The sequence below is a fragment of the Palaemon carinicauda genome, chromosome 31 (genome assembly GCF_036898095.1).
Source record: "Palaemon carinicauda isolate YSFRI2023 chromosome 31, ASM3689809v2, whole genome shotgun sequence".
Taxonomy (NCBI): Eukaryota; Metazoa; Arthropoda; class Malacostraca; order Decapoda; family Palaemonidae; genus Palaemon; species Palaemon carinicauda.
The window spans coordinates 66,784,469-66,803,741 of record NC_090755.1 but is presented as its reverse complement, the minus strand read 5'-3'; the positions used below and the strand labels follow the sequence as shown (position 1 = coordinate 66,803,741).

At 40.1% G+C, this 19,273-nt stretch overlaps 1 protein-coding gene across 2 annotated transcripts in view; it reads left to right on the top strand.

Annotated features, from left to right (window-relative positions):
- Positions 1-19,273, top strand: part of G6P (Glucose-6-Phosphatase) — a 50,700-nt gene that overhangs the window by 21,499 nt on the left and 9,928 nt on the right. For both annotated transcript variants that reach the window (XM_068355316.1, XM_068355317.1), the window contains 3 exons: positions 1,048-1,212; positions 2,636-2,842; positions 14,121-14,251. In XM_068355316.1, coding sequence (XP_068211417.1) covers positions 1,048-1,212; positions 2,636-2,842; positions 14,121-14,251 — 503 coding nt within the window. The remainder of the gene's footprint in view (positions 1-1,047; positions 1,213-2,635; positions 2,843-14,120; positions 14,252-19,273) is intronic.

The following is a 19,273-nucleotide window of genomic DNA, read 5'->3' as shown; positions in this document are numbered from 1 at the left end:
GATCCTTCCTCCCTACCACTGGATTCAGCGATTGTTTTGTTGACCCAGGCACCTTTGGAGAAATTGACAACTCTTCCTGTCCAGTTTTCTGCTGCGGATGCTGCCAACATGGAGCAGGTTGCAAAGTGTGCCTTGCAATCTGCCTCATGGCTGGACTATTGGTTGGTCACGGTCGGTAATCTGGTCAAGAACGAGGACTTCTCCACTAATAAGAGGAGGGAAACGCTGTTCTCTTTCCTTCTTTCAGGTGCGAGGACACTCAAGTTTTTGACAGAGAATGTGGTTAACTATTGGGTTAACTGGGTCTTGAGGCTACGTGATGCAGTTGTCTCAAGATTTCTGACAACATATTCTCCACATGAAAGTAAACCAACCATTTTGGTTATTGGGACTTCCTTCCTTCTAAGGATGAGTCTTCTAATAAAAGACAAAAGTTTGTATTTGTGTATGAACAAATCAAATTTTAAAACTAATTTGTATCTTTCCTAACTATACAAACCCAAGTCCTTCAAGTTACACTTTCCCACCTCAACCACCCTGCAAATCCTAGGTTTAAGGTTAAAGTCAGGGCCAGAGGCCTTTCTGTTGATGGTTCTTACCCACCACCCTTCAGCTAACTACCACCACCTTGTTAAGTTTCAACACTGTATATAGCTTTGCTCAAAGCATACTTTTGTTTTAGGACTCAGGTTTGTATAGTTACGAAATTTACAAATAACTTAAAATTTGTTTTAAAAGTGAAAACTACTGGTAAAGGAAATTACTGTACTCGGAAAAAAAGAGGTCATGGGCGTGGGGTAGGACATTGATCCTCATGAATACAGTGTTCATAGTAAAGGTCATAATTGTATGAAAGATTTGCCTTGTCAAGTGTACGGTAGTTGAAAATACTGCAAAGAGTTTGCAAAAATGATAAGTTTGTTTAAGTTTTGGGAAAATTACGTACTGGGTCATTTATCTAGTTTTACCAGGAATTGAATTAATCTTTAAACTGTGTAATGGTATTTTCCATTTTATATTTACTAAATGCATTTATCTTTATTACAGGTTGCAATCACATGAATCTTTTTTTGTACAAGCATCTGTATTTGGTGATAATCGAGAGATCTTCACATTTTTCTTTCCCATTATTGCTGGTTTAAAAATTGAACTAGGAGCACGTGCATTATGGGCAGCCATATTGGTCGAGTGGTCGAATTTGATTTTGAAATGGTATGTATTAGCTTAAAACTATCTCCTTGAGATAAGGGTTTAGTCTTTCTCTTTATGATGCTTCATTAAAATGCTTAGGAAATTATTGATGGTTTCTTCCAATATTTTAGGTATTAACCCTTTTACCCAGGCTATTTGGAAATTTCCAACCCTTAACCCCCAGGGGGTTATTTTTTTCCCAGCATATTTTGCAGTACGTATATTTTTTTTTAATTGCTCTAACAGCCTTAATTTTTGTCATAGAGAGGTCAGGTTGGTCTCATTCTCTTGGAAAATGCCTGAATTTCCTCAAAAAATTATAAAAAATATGAAAAAAAAAATGTTTATAGCATTTTTTTGCAAGGACGTACCGGTAGGTCCATGGGGGTAAAGGGATGACTTTTGTGAAACGTACCAGTACGTCCTTTGGGGGTAAAAGGGTTAATGTAATAATATATCGGTCATTTTCAACTTAAGCTTTTGTTATCCAGATTGGTTATTCATAACAAAACACTGTTTTTCGTTTGGTTACGATACTTTTATCATCGTTCTCTTTTGCTTTTTTAACTTAATGAATTAGAAGATGGGATAAAGAGGTGGAGGAAAAGAGGTTATTTTATTATGATTTGGTCTCAAAAAAGGAATTCCCATGATACACGGGATACATGAAAAAATATTTTTATTGGATGGAAATTGGGTGCTCAGGCAACATGAGAGATTGCAAGTGTTACAAGACTATATGGAGTATTACGGTACTGTAATTCACTGTATTAATTAATTATAAGCCCAAAATTTACTATTTATAAAAATCAATTAGACTATGAAAAATATCAAACTTATCGGCCCTTAGAAACCTGCAATATAAAGAGGAGCTTGCAATAGAGGTATGCATATAATATATTTTTAAATCTGCAATGTACTGAGGGAGTGATAGATGAAATACAGTATGGCAAGGGATTACTGTACAGTATTGGACAAGTTCTGAGTTTCTTATGATACCCATAAAAGGAAGAGAAAAACAAAACACCATTTGGATTATATACACACTAGCATATTGATTTACAATATAATAGTGAGCAAACAAGTTTTGTAAACTTTATATAAGCACTGAATACAAAATGTTATTGTTTTGGCTTTTCTTTTGATTTTAGATTTCTAAAAGACTATTCTTCTGTAATTCTATACTTCTTTTAAAATTTATTATTCTTGTAACAAGTTTCATTGAAACCAATAGATAATATCAGTAAAGCTTTAGATAGATAGAAGTCATAGAGTCCAGAGTTGTATGTTTGTCTGTTGTTTAAAAACATGGACATTGAAAATTTTAATAAAAATGCTTAGGTCTAGAAGTTTTCCTTTTTTGTATTATTTCATTCATATCAAGTAATGTATGGATAGTGAATTACAATTACTTTGTGATATTGATTTTCATCTTTGACTTCAGGGCTTTCAAGGGCGACCGTCCATATTGGTGGGTTGGTGAAACGTATTTGTACACAGATGAAACCCGCCCAGAACTAAGACAGTTCCCAAACACGTGTGAGGCTGGTCCTGGCATGCCGTCTGGTCATCTAATGATGAATACTGCCTTTTTCTTTGTTTTTGTAAGAGGAGTAATCTCTCTATTTATATGGAACTCCAGGAGTCTAAAGTAAGACTTGGTATTTTACCTGTTTGTGGTTTTTATTTTGTATTAAGATTCTTTTTGTATGTACAGTATTTATATTTTTTATATTTTTAATGTTTATGGTGTACCTTTGGTATGTTTTTCTTATTGTGCATGTAAAGCAAAGTATGTAAAATTGCATTATATTGTGTTTTCGTGTCTTAGTTAAGAAAATGTTTCTGTGCTTTTAAGTCTGTATACAGGTACAAACCCTTATTATACATTCTTTACCACTTAACTTTAAATTTAGAATACAGTTGTTAGATAGAAAATATAGTCTTGGGTCTTGATATAATTTCAAGACTTTCAAGATTTATATTATTATGGCCTTGGATTTTTTAACACTTAAGACACCTATTTATGAATCTCACAATGTTATGCCCTTTGATTTTTTAAGACTTATGGCCCTTACCAGTATTTATGAATCTCATAATATTATGACCTTTGATTTTTTACGAGTTAAGGCACTTATTTATGAATCTTACAATTAACATTATTGTCATATTTGATATTAGAGAATGAATTTCTGATGGGCATAACTATTTTGGAATCTATGTTGGGTTTTGTTGTTCCATATACAGTAAATAGTTGTTGGGTGAAAATAAAATAGTACAGCCTGTAGATTAGATATCAAAGGATTTAGTTATTAATATTAACACAGATCTGGAACATCTTGGTGAGAGTAGTAGGTAATAGTTTATGAGGTTGAATTCAAAACCTTTTGATTTGGAACCATTCAAAAAATGGGTTTTGACAAAGAAAAGCAAATTTTCAATATTAATCTTACCCGGTGATCATGTAGCTGCACCTCTGCTGCCCGACAGAAAAAACCTACGGGCGGGATACGCCAGCGATCGCTATACAGGTGGGGGTGTACAACAACAGCGCCATCTGTCGAGTAGGTACTCAGGTACTTCTTGTCAACAAAGAACCAATTTTCTCTCTGTCGTGCCACCGGCAAGACCTACTTGATACGCTGTTGTTTCTGGAGTTGATTTTCACGCTATTTGGTGATGTATTCTCTCTAGTTATTAGCTTTCGCTGTACAGGAGTTATCATCAATACTTATCAAGCTTTCATTGATTAGATTTTGGATTATTTGTTGACGACTTGGATAGATTTTGGATTTCCCCCTTTGACTAATTCAAGATGTCTGACCCTACTCAAGTCCCCAAGTACAGGCAGTGTAGCGCTAGGGACTGTTCTAGGCGTCTTCCGAAGGCCTCTATCGATCCTCACACCGTTTGTTCCAATTGTAGGGGTAAAGCCTGTCAATTGGAAGATCGATGTGAGGAATGTGCTGGGCTTTCGGAATTCGATTTTCAAGAATTCCTTAAGAATGCACGTAGGCTAGAGAAGGATAGGATCAGGAGGAGTTCGTCTCGCTCTTTTGATTTTTCCTCTCCCCATGCCCCTCAACCTATTCCTTCCCCTGTAGTGGTTACACCCGACCCTTCTACTAGCTCTCATCAACCCTCGATGGCGGATATGATGCGTGCCATTCAGGCTCTTGGTGACAGAGTTGAGTCATTAGCGAATGACCGCAATCAACTCTTGGCCGACGTCAAAGAGTTGAAGGAGAAAAGTGCAGTGGGAAGTGTAGTGAGTGCAAGTGTAGTGAAAAGTGTCAGTGTTACGCATGAGGGTGCGTCTGTTCGTGCCAGTCGGCCTCCCAGTCCGGGACCTCTTGCAAGCTCCCAAGCCCAGGGGAGAAGCAATGTCGAAGGACCAAAGGGTTCGACAGGCCTTGATCAGCGTACAGATGTACCCTCAGTGGTTGAGGACGTATCTTGCAGAGATCGTCCCACCCACAAACAGACGAGTGAGCCCATTCATTCCTCGTCTGCGGAAGAAGTTTCTCGTCAGAAACGCTGGACCAAGGTCTCACGACCTCTCAAGCGCAAGGTCCCTTCCGAGCGAGTCCAACGGCCCAGGTGTAGCCACTGGGTCAGTTCGGACTCGCCGCAGTCTTCCGAAGACTGCACACCTCCCAAGAGAGGTAGAGTGGTTCCGCAGCAGGCAATCACTCCGTCTGTTGCTGCACCAACCGCTGTAGACCCTAAGTGGTCTTTGCTGCAGTCTATGCAGACTGAGCTAGCTTCCTTCATGCAGGAGTATCGTGCTGAGAAGGTTGACGATGCACCCGTTAACCTACAACCTGCCACGGTTGTGCGCTCAGCTGACACTGCGGCTGCCTGCTCCCACACTCCGGCTGTGAGAGCTCCACCACCGATGCGCAGTCGACCCTGCCAGACGCATGTTGACGTTAGCCGACGTGCGGCACCCTCCGTTGACATGCGTGAGCTACCGCATCAGCAGTGGGAAGGTGCAGTCAAGCTGCCGTGTTTTGACGCAATGCGGCAGTCTCCGCAACCCACGGCAGTCCCCACCACGCACCACCACTCCGCTTTTGTTGTTGCCAGCTCTCAGACTGACCAGCAGCGGCATGATGTTGGATCCAGTGCAGCTACGCATGCACCCGTGCTGCCGGATTCAGCCGTTCAGCTTTCTTCTCCTCCTTTGCCGCTTCCTCCTCAGCATTCGGATGAAGGAATCTCTGATGACGAGGAAGCTGCGCATTTGGACGATCAACACTCCGACATAGATGAACCCAAGACTACGCCTCCCTCCTTAGACTTTAGGAAAGTCCTTGCCCTGTTTAAGGAGTTGTATCCGGAGCAGTTTGTGTCTGCAGCTCCACGCTCACCTCCCTCTGAGTTCGCTTTAGGCATGCAGTCAGCAGCTCCTGCCTTTCCGAAGCTCGTACTCGCTCGCTCATCCAAGAGAGCTTTAAGGGTACTGGGAGAGTGGCTGCAGGCCAAGAAGCAACTTGGGAAGACAACCTTCTTGTTTCCCCCGGCCAAGCTTGCTTCCAGATCTAGCGTTTGGTATGCCACAGGAGAGGTTCAAGGCTTGGGAGTTCCTGCCTCTGCCCAGGGCGACTTCTCAAGTCTGGTAGACTCTCCCCGCAGACTGGCTATGAGACGGTCCAAGATTTGCTGGACCTCTTCGGACATGGACCATTTTTTGAAGGGAGTTTTCCGTGCTTTTGAGATCTTCAACTTCCTGGACTGGTGTTTGGGAGCGGTGAGCAGAAAGACCTCCCCTTCGGATAAGGACTCTGCTATGCTCATTATGTCCTGCATGGACAAAGCCATTCGGGATGGGTCTGGCGAGCTTGCGGCTTCTTTCGTGTCTGGAGTTCTTAAGAAACGAGATCACCTTTGCTCCTTCTTGTCGGCAGGGGTCACACCATGTCAGAAGTCAGAGCTGATGTTTGCTCCGCTATCCAAGTGTCTCTTTCCTGAAGAGCTGATCAAGGGGATTGCCGCCTCGTTGATCCAGAAAGACACCCATGACCTGGTGGCGTCATCCGCACGTAAAGTCACAGCTTTACCTTCCGTGCCTAGACCTAGGATGGACACACCAGCGTCTAGGTTCATTCCGCCCTTTCGTGGCAGAACCTCCAGCAGAGGAGGTACCCGTGCTGATAGTCAATGTGGCAAAAAGAAGAAGGGTTCCAAGTCCTCAAAAGGCAGAGTCTGACTGCCATCTTCTCCAGACAGCAGTGGGAGCCAGGCTCAAGAACTACTGGCAGGCCTGGGAGAACAGGGGTGCAGACGCACAGTCTGTGAAGTTACTCAGAGAGGGGTACAGGATTCCATTCTTGCGCAAGCCCCCTCTAGCAACAACTCCCATCGACCTCTCTCCCAGGTACAGAGAGGAGGACAAGAGGCTAGCTTTACAGCAAGAGGTGTCTCTCTTGCTACAAAAGGGAGCGGTAGTCATAGTCCGGGACCATCAATCCCCGGGCTTCTACAACCGTCTCTTCTTAGTAGCGAAGAAGACAGGAGGGTGGAGACCGGTGCTAGACGTCAGTGCTCTTGATGTCTTTGTCACCAAGCAGACGTTCACCATGGAGACGACGAAGTCAGTGCTAGCATCGGTCAGGAAGGAAGACTGGATGGTCTCGTTAGACCTAAAGGACGCGTACTTTCACGTCCCCATCCATCCAGATTCCCAACCTTTCCTAAGGTTCGTCTTTGGGAAGGTGGTTTACCAGTTCCAAGCCCTGTGCTTTGGCCTAAGCACGGCACCTCTAGTGTTTACCAAACTGATGAGGAATATTGCCAAATTCCTACATTTAGCAGACATCAGAGCCTCCCTCTATTTGGACGACTGGCTTTTAAGAGCTGCCTCAAGTCGTCGCTGTCTGGAGAATCTCAAATGGACTATGGATCTGACCAAGGAATTGGGTCTCCTGGTCAATATAGAAAAGTCCCAACTCGTCCCATCCCAAACTATAGTCTATCTAGGTATGGAGATTCAGAGTCAAGCTTTTCGGGCTTTTCCGTCGGCCCCCAGAATCAGTCAAGCCCAAGAATGCATCCAGAGCATGCTGAAAAGGAACCGATGTTCAGTCAGACAGTGGATGAGTCTAATAGGGACGCTTTCATCGCTGGACCAGTTCATCGTGTTAGGGAGACTCCACCTCCGACCCCTTCAGTATCACCTAGCTGCTCACTGGAGAAAGGACATGACGCTAGAAGCGGTCTCAGTTCCTATCTCCGAGAAGATGAAGTCTGCACTGACTTGGTGGAAGAACAACATTCTTCTCAGGGAAGGTCTACCACTGGCTGTTCAGACCCCCGACCACCTTCTCTTCTCGGACGCATCGGACACGGGCTGGGGTGCGACACTGGACGGTCGGGAATGCTCGGGCACGTGGAATCCGGATCAAAGAGCACTACACATCAACTGCAAGGAGCTACTGGCAGTTCATCTGGCCTTGAGATGCTTCAAGTCCCTCCTTCTAGGCAAGGTGGTGGAGGTGAACTCCGACAACACTACAGCCTTGGCGTACATCTCCAAGCAAGGAGGGACTCATTCGATGACGTTGTTCGAGATCGCAAGGGACCTCCTCACCTGGTCAAGAGATCGAAACATATCGCTTGTAACGAGGTTCATTCAAGGCGACATGAATGTCATGGCAGACCGCCTCAGCCGGAAGGGTCAGATCATCCCTACAGAATGGACCCTTCACAAGAATGTTTGCAACAAACTATGGACCCTGTGGGGTCACCCCACCATAGATCTGTTCGCTACCTCGATGACCAAGAGGCTCCCAAATTATTGCTCACCGATTCCGGACCCAGCAGCAGTTCACGTAGATGCCTTTCTTCTGGATTGGTCCCATCTAGACCTTTATGCGTTCCCCCCGTTCAAGATTGTCAACAAGGTACTGCAGAAGTTCGCCTCTCACGAAGGGACAAGGTTGACGTTGGTTGCTCCCCTCTGGCCCGCGAGAGAATGGTTCACCGAGGTACTGCAATGGCTAGTAGACGTTCCCAGGACTCTTCCTCTAAGAGTGGACCTTCTGCGTCAGCCGCACGTAAAGAAGGTACACCCAAGCCTCCACGCTCTTCGTCTGACTGCCTTCAGACTATCGAAAGACTCTCAAGAGCTAGAGGCTTTTCGAAGGAGGCAGCCAGAGCGATTGCCAGAGCAAGGAGGACATCCACTCTCAAGGTCTACCAGTCAAAATGGGAAGTCTTCCGAAGCTGGTGCAAGGCGAATTCAGTATCCTCAACCAGTACCTCTGTAACGCAGATAGCTGACTTCCTTTTACACCTAAGGAAGGTAAGATCACTATCAGCTCCTACGATCAAAGGTTACAGAAGCATGTTGGCAGCAGTCTTCCGCCACAGAGGCTTAGATCTTTCCAACAACAAAGATCTACAGGACCTCCTTAAGTCTTTTGAGACCTCAAAGGAGCGTCGGTTAGCCACACCAGGTTGGAACTTAGACGTGGTCTTAAGGTTCCTGATGTCAGCAAGGTTCGAACCGCTTCAATCAGCCTCTTTTAAAGATCTCACTTTGAAGACTCTTTTCCTCGTTTGCTTAGCAACAGCTAAAAGAGTCAGTGAGATACACGCCTTCAGCAGGAACATAGGATTTACATCTGAAACGGCTACATGTTCCTTACAGCTTGGTTTTTTAGCTAAAAACGAACTCCCTTCTCGTCCTTGGCCCAAATCGTTCGAGATTCCAAGTCTGTCCAGTTTAGTTGGAAACGAACAAGAGAGAGTACTATGCCCAGTAAGAGCTCTTAAGTACTATTTAAGACGGACGAAGCCATTAAGAGGACAATCAGAAGCTTTATGGTGTTCTATTAAGAAACCTGCTTTACCGATGTCGAAGAACGCAGTTTCTTATTACATCAGACTTTTGATTAGAGAAGCCCATTCTCATTTGAATGAGGAGGACCATGCTTTGCTGAAGGTAAGGACACATGAAGTTAGAGCTGTCGCTACTTCAGTGGCCTTCAAACAAAACAGATCTCTGCAGAGTGTAATGGATGCAACCTATTGGAGAAGCAAGTCAGTGTTCGCATCATTTTACCTTAAAGATGTCCAGTCTCTTTACGAGAACTGCTACACCCTGGGACCATTCGTAGCAGCGAGTGCAGTAGTAGGTGAGGGCTCAACCACTACATTCCCATAATCCCATAACCTTTTTTAATCTTTCTCTTGAAATGCTTTTTATTGTTGTTTTCGGGTTGTACGGAAGGCTAAGTAGCCTTTCGCATCCTGGTTGATTTGGCGGGTGGTCAAATTCTTTCTTGAGAAGCGCCTAGATTAGAGGTTGTGATGAGGTCCTTTAGTATGGGTTGCAGCCCTTCATACTTCCGCACCTAGGAGTCGCTCATTATCCTAAGAGGATCGCGAGGCTCAGTAAGGAAGACGTACTTAAAAAGGCAGAGTAATTGTTCAAGTCGAGTTCCTTACCAGGTACTTATTAATTTTATGTTTGTTATTTTGAATAACTGCTAAAATGAAATACGGGATACTTAGCTTCTATTGTTAACATGTATGCTGGTCTCCACCCACCCCCCTGGGTGTGAATCAGCTACATGATCACCGGGTAAGATTAATATTGAAAAATGTTATTTTCATTAGTAAAATAAATTTTTGAATATACTTACCCGGTGATCATGAATTAAAGGACCCACCCTTCCTCCCCATAGAGACCCAGTGGACCGAGGAGAAAATTGGTTCTTTGTTGACAAGAAGTACCTGAGTACCTACTCGACAGATGGCGCTGTTGTTGTACACCCCCACCTGTATAGCGATCGCTGGCGTATCCCGCCCGTAGGTTTTTTCTGTCGGGCAGCAGAGCTGCAGCTACATGATCACCGGGTAAGTATATTCAAAAATTTATTTTACTAATGAAAATAACATTTTTTAGGGAGGTGCTGTGTAGTCCCTGTTAATGCTTGAATAAGGGATCCAATATAACTAGAAATACCAGAGAATTATTGTCTTTCCTGTTCCAGGGCTAGTGTTTCAATGTGCAAAGCATAGACTCAATGTGTATAAGGGAAACCCACTTGGTTCCAGTGATAGTATTTTAATCTGCAAAGCACAGACTCATTGTGTATAAAGGAGATTCACCTGTTAGGCTCTATTGAACCCGTCATAGCCCCAATGTAAAATTCGTCGGAGAACAGGTAACATGTCATCACAGAGAATTATTACTAATGCAGGAGACAATGCTGTGTGCGAGCTTAGTTTGCACTCATTCACTATCTTTTGTATTTGGCGTAATAGTCATGCTGTATGTCCCCTTTCCCTATACGAGTCTAGAAAGGAAGGAGGGTCTTGGAGACCATACAGCACCTCCCCAAAGATAGGTTTTTCCTTCATCAAAACCCTGTTTTAGGGGTAGGGTGCTCTGTGGTCTGCGAGGACTAGTATCGAAGCAGCATTAGTGTTAGTTTATATACAACTAAGCAAATATCCAATTCATATGAAGTGAGACATTCGCATCAAAGGAGAAAATCACTTGAGAAGGAGCTAGATGCCTGTCATGGAACCTCTGCTAATGGCACCTTTAATGGGTCCCTTCTACCCTATTTTCCTTTTAGGTGCCACAAACTAACTCAGTAACACACACGTATATTGCATCGCTTTGATTTGTTTCAGGTAGTGCCTCATAAACACCCCATGCCCAGAAAAAACCCCTACAGCTCGTGATATTGCCTTTTAGCAAAAAAGAAAAAAAAATTAAACGAGTGTCGGTTTTCTTGCATTGTGGGTTTTAGTGATGGAACCGTTTGTGGTACTGCTGATGGCGAGTGTGATCTAAGGAGGTTTTGGCCTCATTAGGTCTTTCAGGTAGGCTCTCCAGTGCCAGTGTCTCCTTGCTTTCACTATTGGTGAAAGATGTATCAGTGTGACCCCAATGCCTGTGTTCCAATGATGTCTGCAGTGGTTCACCCTCCCTGTGGGCCCTGGAGGCACTGGGGCTGAAGGACAGGTTCAGGGGATTTCCCTGGTCACCTTCCTGACCCAGTAACCCCCTTCCCCTTTGCTTTACCCCGGCCTTTGTGCCTGGGCGGTTTAGAGCCCCTGTAAGTGTGACCTCTCTCCCTGTGACAATGTTCTTCAATGTTGTTCTTTCTGTGGTGTCTTCCCTAGGGGAAGCGTCGTTGTCTGGGTTTCTCAGACTTCGACTCCTCTACTTGCAGAGGGGCCTGGGTTGGAAAGATGAAACGTGCATGTTTTTCCTCCTCCTACTCCTCTTTCTTGTCATCTTTGGCTTCTGTAAGTGTGACTTCCCTCCCTATGGCAATGTTCCTCAGTGTTCTTCTTCCTGTGGTTTCTTCCCTTGGGCTGGGTTTCTCAGACTTCTACTCCTCTACTTGCTGAGGGGGCCTGGGTTGGAAAGAAGAAACGTGCATGGTTTTCCTCTTCCTATTCCTCTTCCTTGTTCTCTTTGGCTTCCAATTCTGTCACTTCTTCTAAGATAAAGTAGTAGCTTTCTATCACATACCACTCCTGCTACCTCCTTCCATTTCCATCAGACTGCTTTTATACTATTTTCTCAACTTCAGGCTCATATCTTCCCTCCTGCATTACACAGTAGATCCCAAGTATCTAAATTGTTCCACCTGTTTTAAAACTGAGCCTCTACTTTCAAGTGTGGTTATCCTTCCCTTACATTCCTTACCTCTTACCATAGCTTTTCTGTTATCCATATATTCTCTCGTCACCTCTATTCTAACTCTTGCCACTGTACAACCCTTTTCTGTAAGTCTTCTCATTTTCATTAGTAATCAACAAATCATCTGCATATAGTAACTCTCACAACTCTTCATTTGTTATCTCTTTATTTAACACATCCATGACCACCACAAATAAAAATGAGCTGGATGCTGACCCCTGGTGTTGTAATCCAATACTAACTTCAAAGGTTTCTGTTTCCCCAACAGCTGTTATTACCTTTGTGTCTGACATCTAGAGTTAGGTCTTCTACCCAAACACTATCCTCCTTTAGGAGACCTAAGGAGTCCGTTTTGTCTCTGGATTTTTCAACCTAGATGAGGAAGAGGCAAGAGAATTCCCAAAGGATACAAGGGAAGGCACATTGTATTTAGTGGAGATCATGCCTGTCGAGTCAATGGTCAAGGTAGTAGCACCCCAGAGCAGAGGCTTGGATGGTAAACATGCTTTGGGACAGTTACCGCCTCCTGTTCTTTGGCTCTCATGCTTCCCTCACTACACAGACAAGATCATACACATCAGTTAGTCCGCAGAGAAATGCTTCATCTTACAAACAGAGGTGCAAAAGATGCAAGAGAAGGGCATGCTACAACTGGTCTAGAATGGACTTCCAGGCTTCTACAGTGCCTGTCTCTTATGGAAAAGGTGACAGAGTCTGGAAACCAGTCATAGACATCTCAGAACTGAACGAGTTTGTATTGTAATGAAACGCATGAACAGGAAATTTTTTATATTATACATAAAAGAAATGAATGTCGTATTTCTATACAAATACTTAACTTCTACACATCCTCATATGGCAAAATGTCTCCTGACTTTATTGCGTTTCCCGATAAAAGACCTATTTGCATCTCACCTCTGCAGGATTCTCCTTATCGACTGCTCACCAGTACCAGAACAGGCATGTGCTTTCGAGCAAACTGTTCAACGTCCATGGGACATCCTCAACGCTTATGCTTTTCTGCTGTTTTTCCTGATCAGAAGGGTCATCAGCAGGTTTTTTACCGCACCATGCTTAAGAATGGCTTTATAGTCGCCCAAATAGCCACAGAGTGATACTCGTAGCTCCTAATGTTGTTGTCTGAGATATTCAGAGCTCCCCAACTGGCCTAACTTGCTGTGCCAACCACCCTACAGAAACATCTCTGCCTAAGCCTATTGCAAGGAAAATGAATAGGGAAATTTTATTTTTTGAAGTAAACATTGATATAAATCAAACTACGAGAGAGAAGGCAAATGAATATCAGGTGAGTATAGCAATAGATTTTTAATAAAATTTCCTTTTTGCAGTTTTATGGTTAGAACTATCGCTTCTATGAATTTCCTTTCTGTGCTCCTTATTGTACAGATGCTTATTTTATCATTACCCAACTTTTGTGGCCTATTTTGGGGAAGTTCATGCCCTTTTTCAAAAGGTTTTTATTTTCTCAATAAGTGTTTATATCTTATACACATTAGCCTCTAAAGAGCTTTATTTACCACTTAATTGCCTTTTAGGAGGCATTTTCACTGAAACAGGTTTCTCACAAGACTAATAGAACTATATGCTCTAAGAAAGGACATTTTTAAAGCAATGTATGTCTGGGATATGCAAATTTTAATTTATTACCTGTACATGAAGTTGGATTTGTAATTAAATCTTGTCTTCTGGAGATGGTTTTCGTTGCTGTTTTGTAACTTACTGTGCCTAGTAAGTTACCCTAGTTTCTTTTCTCTTTTTGCAACTTTTAGGTAATTAATCTTGTTGCCCCCTCATGAGAAAGTTGTAGGATAAATAAGTTTTTAGCTATATTAAAAATAAGATGCTTCCAGTTTTTACTTTGAGCATATGGTATATCTTTTACATTTATTTGTAATTAAGTGCAAATTAAAATTACTATTTCTGTAATTGTTACTAAAGAAGTATTGATATAGAGTACAAAATTTATATTTTGATATACAGTATTTTTTAGTACACAGAATGCTTTTGAGAGCTGGAAACATTCAAGTTAAGCATGTCAGTAATTTTCTTTAGATTTTTCCCCAAATGTAATATTTGTATTTCATGTGTCAATCACTGAGAGTGAAGAAAGTGTACCAATATCTATAGTAAGCCTCTTTTTATTCTTTTGATTAGTTTGTTTTTATTGTAGATTGCTCTTCTATATTTACCCTTGTCTCTGTGTCCCTTTGTAGTAAAGATACTATATTTGTTTCAGCAAATCTATGAAGATTGTTTTGACAGTTTTGGTGTGTACTGCTTATGTATTGTGGATTGGAGTCATATTCATTTCTCGGCTCTACATTCAAGCTCACTTTATTCATCAATGTGTTTTTGGCATAGTTGTGGGTAAGTGAAAGGCTACAAAATTGATGTACCATGAATTGTCTTTGATTAACTTTCACTGGTTCCTATGTCTTTATTATCCATTCATCCTGGTGGCACTGTATTCATGGCATGCTACCGATAGTTGATATCATGTATTGTGTAAAATGAATACATATTTAGCATATTTCATGTACAGTACAGCATTTATTTTCTTCTAACCAGAAGTACACGGGGCCTCTTCAGAGTGGAAAATGTACGTTAAGTTGTGTAATCAGAGTGGAATAACTATGTTATTCTGGTGTAATTGATTTGATGGTCACTGAAGTGTTCTCTGGAAACTTTTTCATTTGTTTTGTGTATGTAGTGTTCTATTATGTTGGATTCTCAACTCCCTTCTTTTAATGATATTTGAGTACAGACGGATTAAAATCATCCTCAAACTCCGCCAAATTGCTAATCAAATCAAGCAAATTTACATTTAGAAATGGATGAGACCTTCTGTAGGAAGAAGCTCTTTTATGTTGCTGAAATTTCTTTAATCTTTTAAAGAAATGTTTAATTATTCGTCATTGGATTTATCATACTGTATTACATAATTACTATTCATATCAACTTTAGATGCACGTCTTCATAAACTGGTACAATAGTTGGTGATGGTTTTTCATTTTTAAATATTTTTACTCATTTACCCAATTTTTTTTTAAAATGGTGTGTGTATTTTTCTTTTAATTTATTTGGAATAATTGAATGGGGTTTGTGTTGTTTTCCTGCAGGTCAAGAGATGTAGCTTTCTTATTTTTTTGTTATAAAACTGTGCACAGTATTTGTAAGCTTGTAATGCAAATTACTGTTTACTTTATCCCTCTCCTGGATAATGTGCATTTTATTTATAAACAGTGATCTTAAAATCATCTATATTTTTAGTGTCTAGGGTTATACTTAGTTCGTATAATATTGGATTTTATATGGTATTCTCTACTCAAAGAAGGGCTTCAACTGTCCATGATATTTTGCTGAATTTCCTGGCCTTCATTGACAAGAACTGACACATTACATATTCTAGCTGTTTTCTTGCAAATTTAGATGTTCCAGTTGGAAAAGGATTGACGCTATGACTTGAGTTGAAGAAATTAACCAGCAATTCTAAATGCCTGACTCATCCATGGTTATTTTTTAGTTGGCTTTGGGGTACTATGGACCAGAATCAAATACTCAAATACAAAATCAAACCTTTGTTTTCTAGTCCTTGGTAGTGCCATAGCCTCTATACCATGGTCTTCCACTGTCTTGGGGTAGAGTTTTCTAGCTTAAAGGTACACTCAGGCACACTATTCTATCTTATTTCTCTTCCTCTATTATTTTGAAGTTTTTATAGTTTATATATGAAAGATTTATTTTAAAGTTATTATTCTTCTTAAACTTCTGTTATGGTTTATTTCCTTATTTCCCTACCTCACTGAGCCATTTGCCTTGTGGGGACCCTTTGACTTATAGCATCCTGCTTTTTCAACTAGGGTTGTAGCCTGGCAAGTAATCATAATAATAATAATACTTATACTTCATTCACTATCTACACACATTCATTCAATCATAATAACCTACAGTTTTACCTATACTTCTACTTAGATTTTACTTCATTCATTATTTACACGCATGCATACAATGGCATAAATTTAATCATAATAACCTACAGTTTTACCGTTGGTAATAATCTACAGTACTTTAAACAGACCTCAGTACTATTTTATAGATCAGCTGTTACACCCATATTTTACAGTCAAAATATTATGAAATAAAATCACTATCTAATATTTACCTAAATCAATAAAGCTAATTCCTGTAATGTCACAGATCCTCATTCCAATGAACTTATACATTAAATTTAGAAGAAGAGAACAAAGAGAACCAAATTTATAACCAAGCATTCATTTTTATAATTTTCCGTTCTCATTAGTAAACTTGCCATCATAAGCCAATGCTTATCATTTTGGGAGTCTATGCGAGAGGAGAGGAAAAATGTCTATAATAGATTGGTTGACATTATGCCCAGAAGGAATAAACAACCTAGACTCACATATAGTGATGCCTCTTGATACAAAAGTTTCTGTATATAAAAAATTCATGGTAAGAAACGAGATGCAAAGATTTTTTTTCGCCTCGTAATACGAAAAACTTTTCATGATAAGAAACGAGATTCGCCTGGCGCTGAGAATAATTTTAAAATTCACACACCAAACTAAACTAGCCACCATCGTCCTGCTCTCCCATTGATTATCTTCCTCCCTTGATAATGGTTACTGCCGTAAGACCCTGGTCTCCCATCTGATATCAGTAAGAACATTTTTTAGTTAAAAAACTCGAACTGTACTGTTTTGTATGTATGTACGTATGCACAATGCTACTATACATATCAAAACATTAGCGATATATTTTTTTTTTTCATTTTGGTAAATAAATAACAGATCGTAGCATATTTTTCCCTTTAATGTCATGATTATTTATTTACCATGAATTTTATATCAAAATGAATATTTTTAAATTAAAATAACACGATGAACAGAACTGTATTATATGTACAAACGCACAATGCTTCTAGCATATCAAACACATTAGCGATATATATTTCTTTCATTTCAGTAAATAAATAACAGATTGTACCATATTTTTTCCTTTTAATGTCATTATTATTTATTTTTCAATTAATTCTATATCAATAAGTACATTTTTTAAGTTAATAACACAATGAACAGTACTGTATTGTGTATGTACGTACACCCAATGATACTACGCATATCAAAACAGCGATATATTTTTCTTTCATATAGGTGAATAAGTAACAGTTAAGAAAACTATTTACTAGACATTTAAAAGTTTATTCATTCTACAAAGTAATTTCACGTACATATTAACATCAATGAATTTTGCTTGTATTACAATTTAATAGCTTAAACATATAATTGTGTAAAAACACGTGTAGGTTATTTATTGACGTATAACCAATAAATATTAATTGTATTACAATAAAAGTCATTGTTAATAATATCTGGGAATTGAAAAAACAGGTTGTTTATGCATGATAGAAAATGAACCTTTCTTTAGTAATGGTAACTATAATAATAGTACAGTATTGTACTGTAAAGTATGTATTGTTATTTTCCATCTAGTACAGTATTGCCTTATATTCTAATAACTATTCATTTACAGGTATTAACAGTTAGGTTAGGTACATTGAATGATTCAAATGTATTTGACTGCATTTCACTGTTGTGATAGCTTTATTATATAATTTAATGGGGTGTTTATGTAAAGTTTTTAACAAATTAGGCAATTTACATGTAAAAAGTGATTCATCATATGAGAAAGCAGAAAGCCACTCCAGAACTAATTAATTTTGTATCTAGAGGCATTACTGTACTAAATATTAATACAGGTATGTATATATAAGGGATTTTGACGAAGGAAAAATCTATTTCTGGGCGAGGGACCTGTGTCACCCTGTGAAATGCTCCTTAAAGCACCTTTTCAAAGGTATAGATACTGCTAAATATACCAGAGAAAAAAGTTGCATGGAATGCTAGAAATATATCCAGCTTGCTCACCCATAAAGGATGTCTGTATTAAAACTGGGGCGAGTGATACCACTACCAGAGATCCCTTTCCAATTAGACTTCTCCCTCCTCAAAATCCCCCGTTACTACGAGGTGTCATTCACTACAGCTACTGTGTGTGTGTGTGTATGTGTAATCCATGATAATATTTCAACAAGATTCACTTTCATTACCTAGTTTGCGTAATCATAGTACAGTATACTGTACCAAGAAAATAGTGACGTCTTTTAAAGACGCAATTGCAAAGAATTTGTTTTATTTTTCGCATGGGTCTGAGTATTTCAAAGAATTATATGTACCTGTTTTATTGAATTATAGTGGGCTACCATTTGCTTAACCTATAACCTTTGTATTATCAGTCTTAATCATTATCTTTTGGTTAATTAATGCCCTTAGTAAGTTTCATCTTATGAAATTTACCTAGGATTTCGTTGGAACCAACTTGTGAAGGTTCAAATGTCTCGGTTTGCTTCTCGCCATTGTTTTAGGCGACTTGAACTTTGCGCTTCTCGATTATATAATTCTTATCAAGACTGTAGACTTTGGAAGAAAATAAAGATGAAAGTATGCTACACCTAGTCTGTGGAGAAGCCTCACAAATAGTACTTTATGGCCTGATAGACACTCTTTATAAGTTAACAGTAAAAGATTTGATGGAAGTATATATTGTTATCTGACATATAGCCTAGGCCCTGGTATGTTATAAAGCCAATAGCATATGCTTGACCCTAAAGCCATACCATTATTATTATTACCTTCCCGTTTGCTAAGGTACCGAGTGAAGGACAAACCGTGGTTCAATGATGATTGTAGACTTGCTTATTTGGAGAAGCAGGAGGCCTATCTTCTTTGGAAGGGTAACAGATCAGATTTGACCTCGAATAACTATACTTGGCTTCGAGCTTTTGCTCAAAGAGTTTATGCCTCAACTGAAAAGGAGTACAATTTAACCATAAAAGAAACCCTTTTTGGTACAACTCAGGAACATAAATGGTGGTCTACCCTTAAATCTGCACTCTTTTACTTAAACCAGATGGCTGTCACTCACTGTCCAAAGGAAAAGGCAACCCTTTTGGCTGATGTTTTTGACAGTAAACAGAGTGATGAAAAACTTGAACTTCCTCATTCATGTTTTCCTGAGGCTAAACTAACTAGTTTAGCTTTTCGGTCTCGTGAAATTAAAGCTCTGTTGATGGACCTTGATGCTTATGGAGGTGTAGACCCAAATGGTATTTTTCCTTTGTTTTTTATAAAGACAGCAGATTTCTTAGCTCCAAAGTTATCTGTTATTTTGCGCAAGTTGGCAAGAAGAGATGCTTTTAGCACTTGTTGGAGAATTGGTAATGTTACTCCTCTATGTAAATGTGTTTGTGGTAGCTCAAGTCCCACTGATTACCGCCCAATTTCCATAACTCCCATATTATCTAAAGTTTTT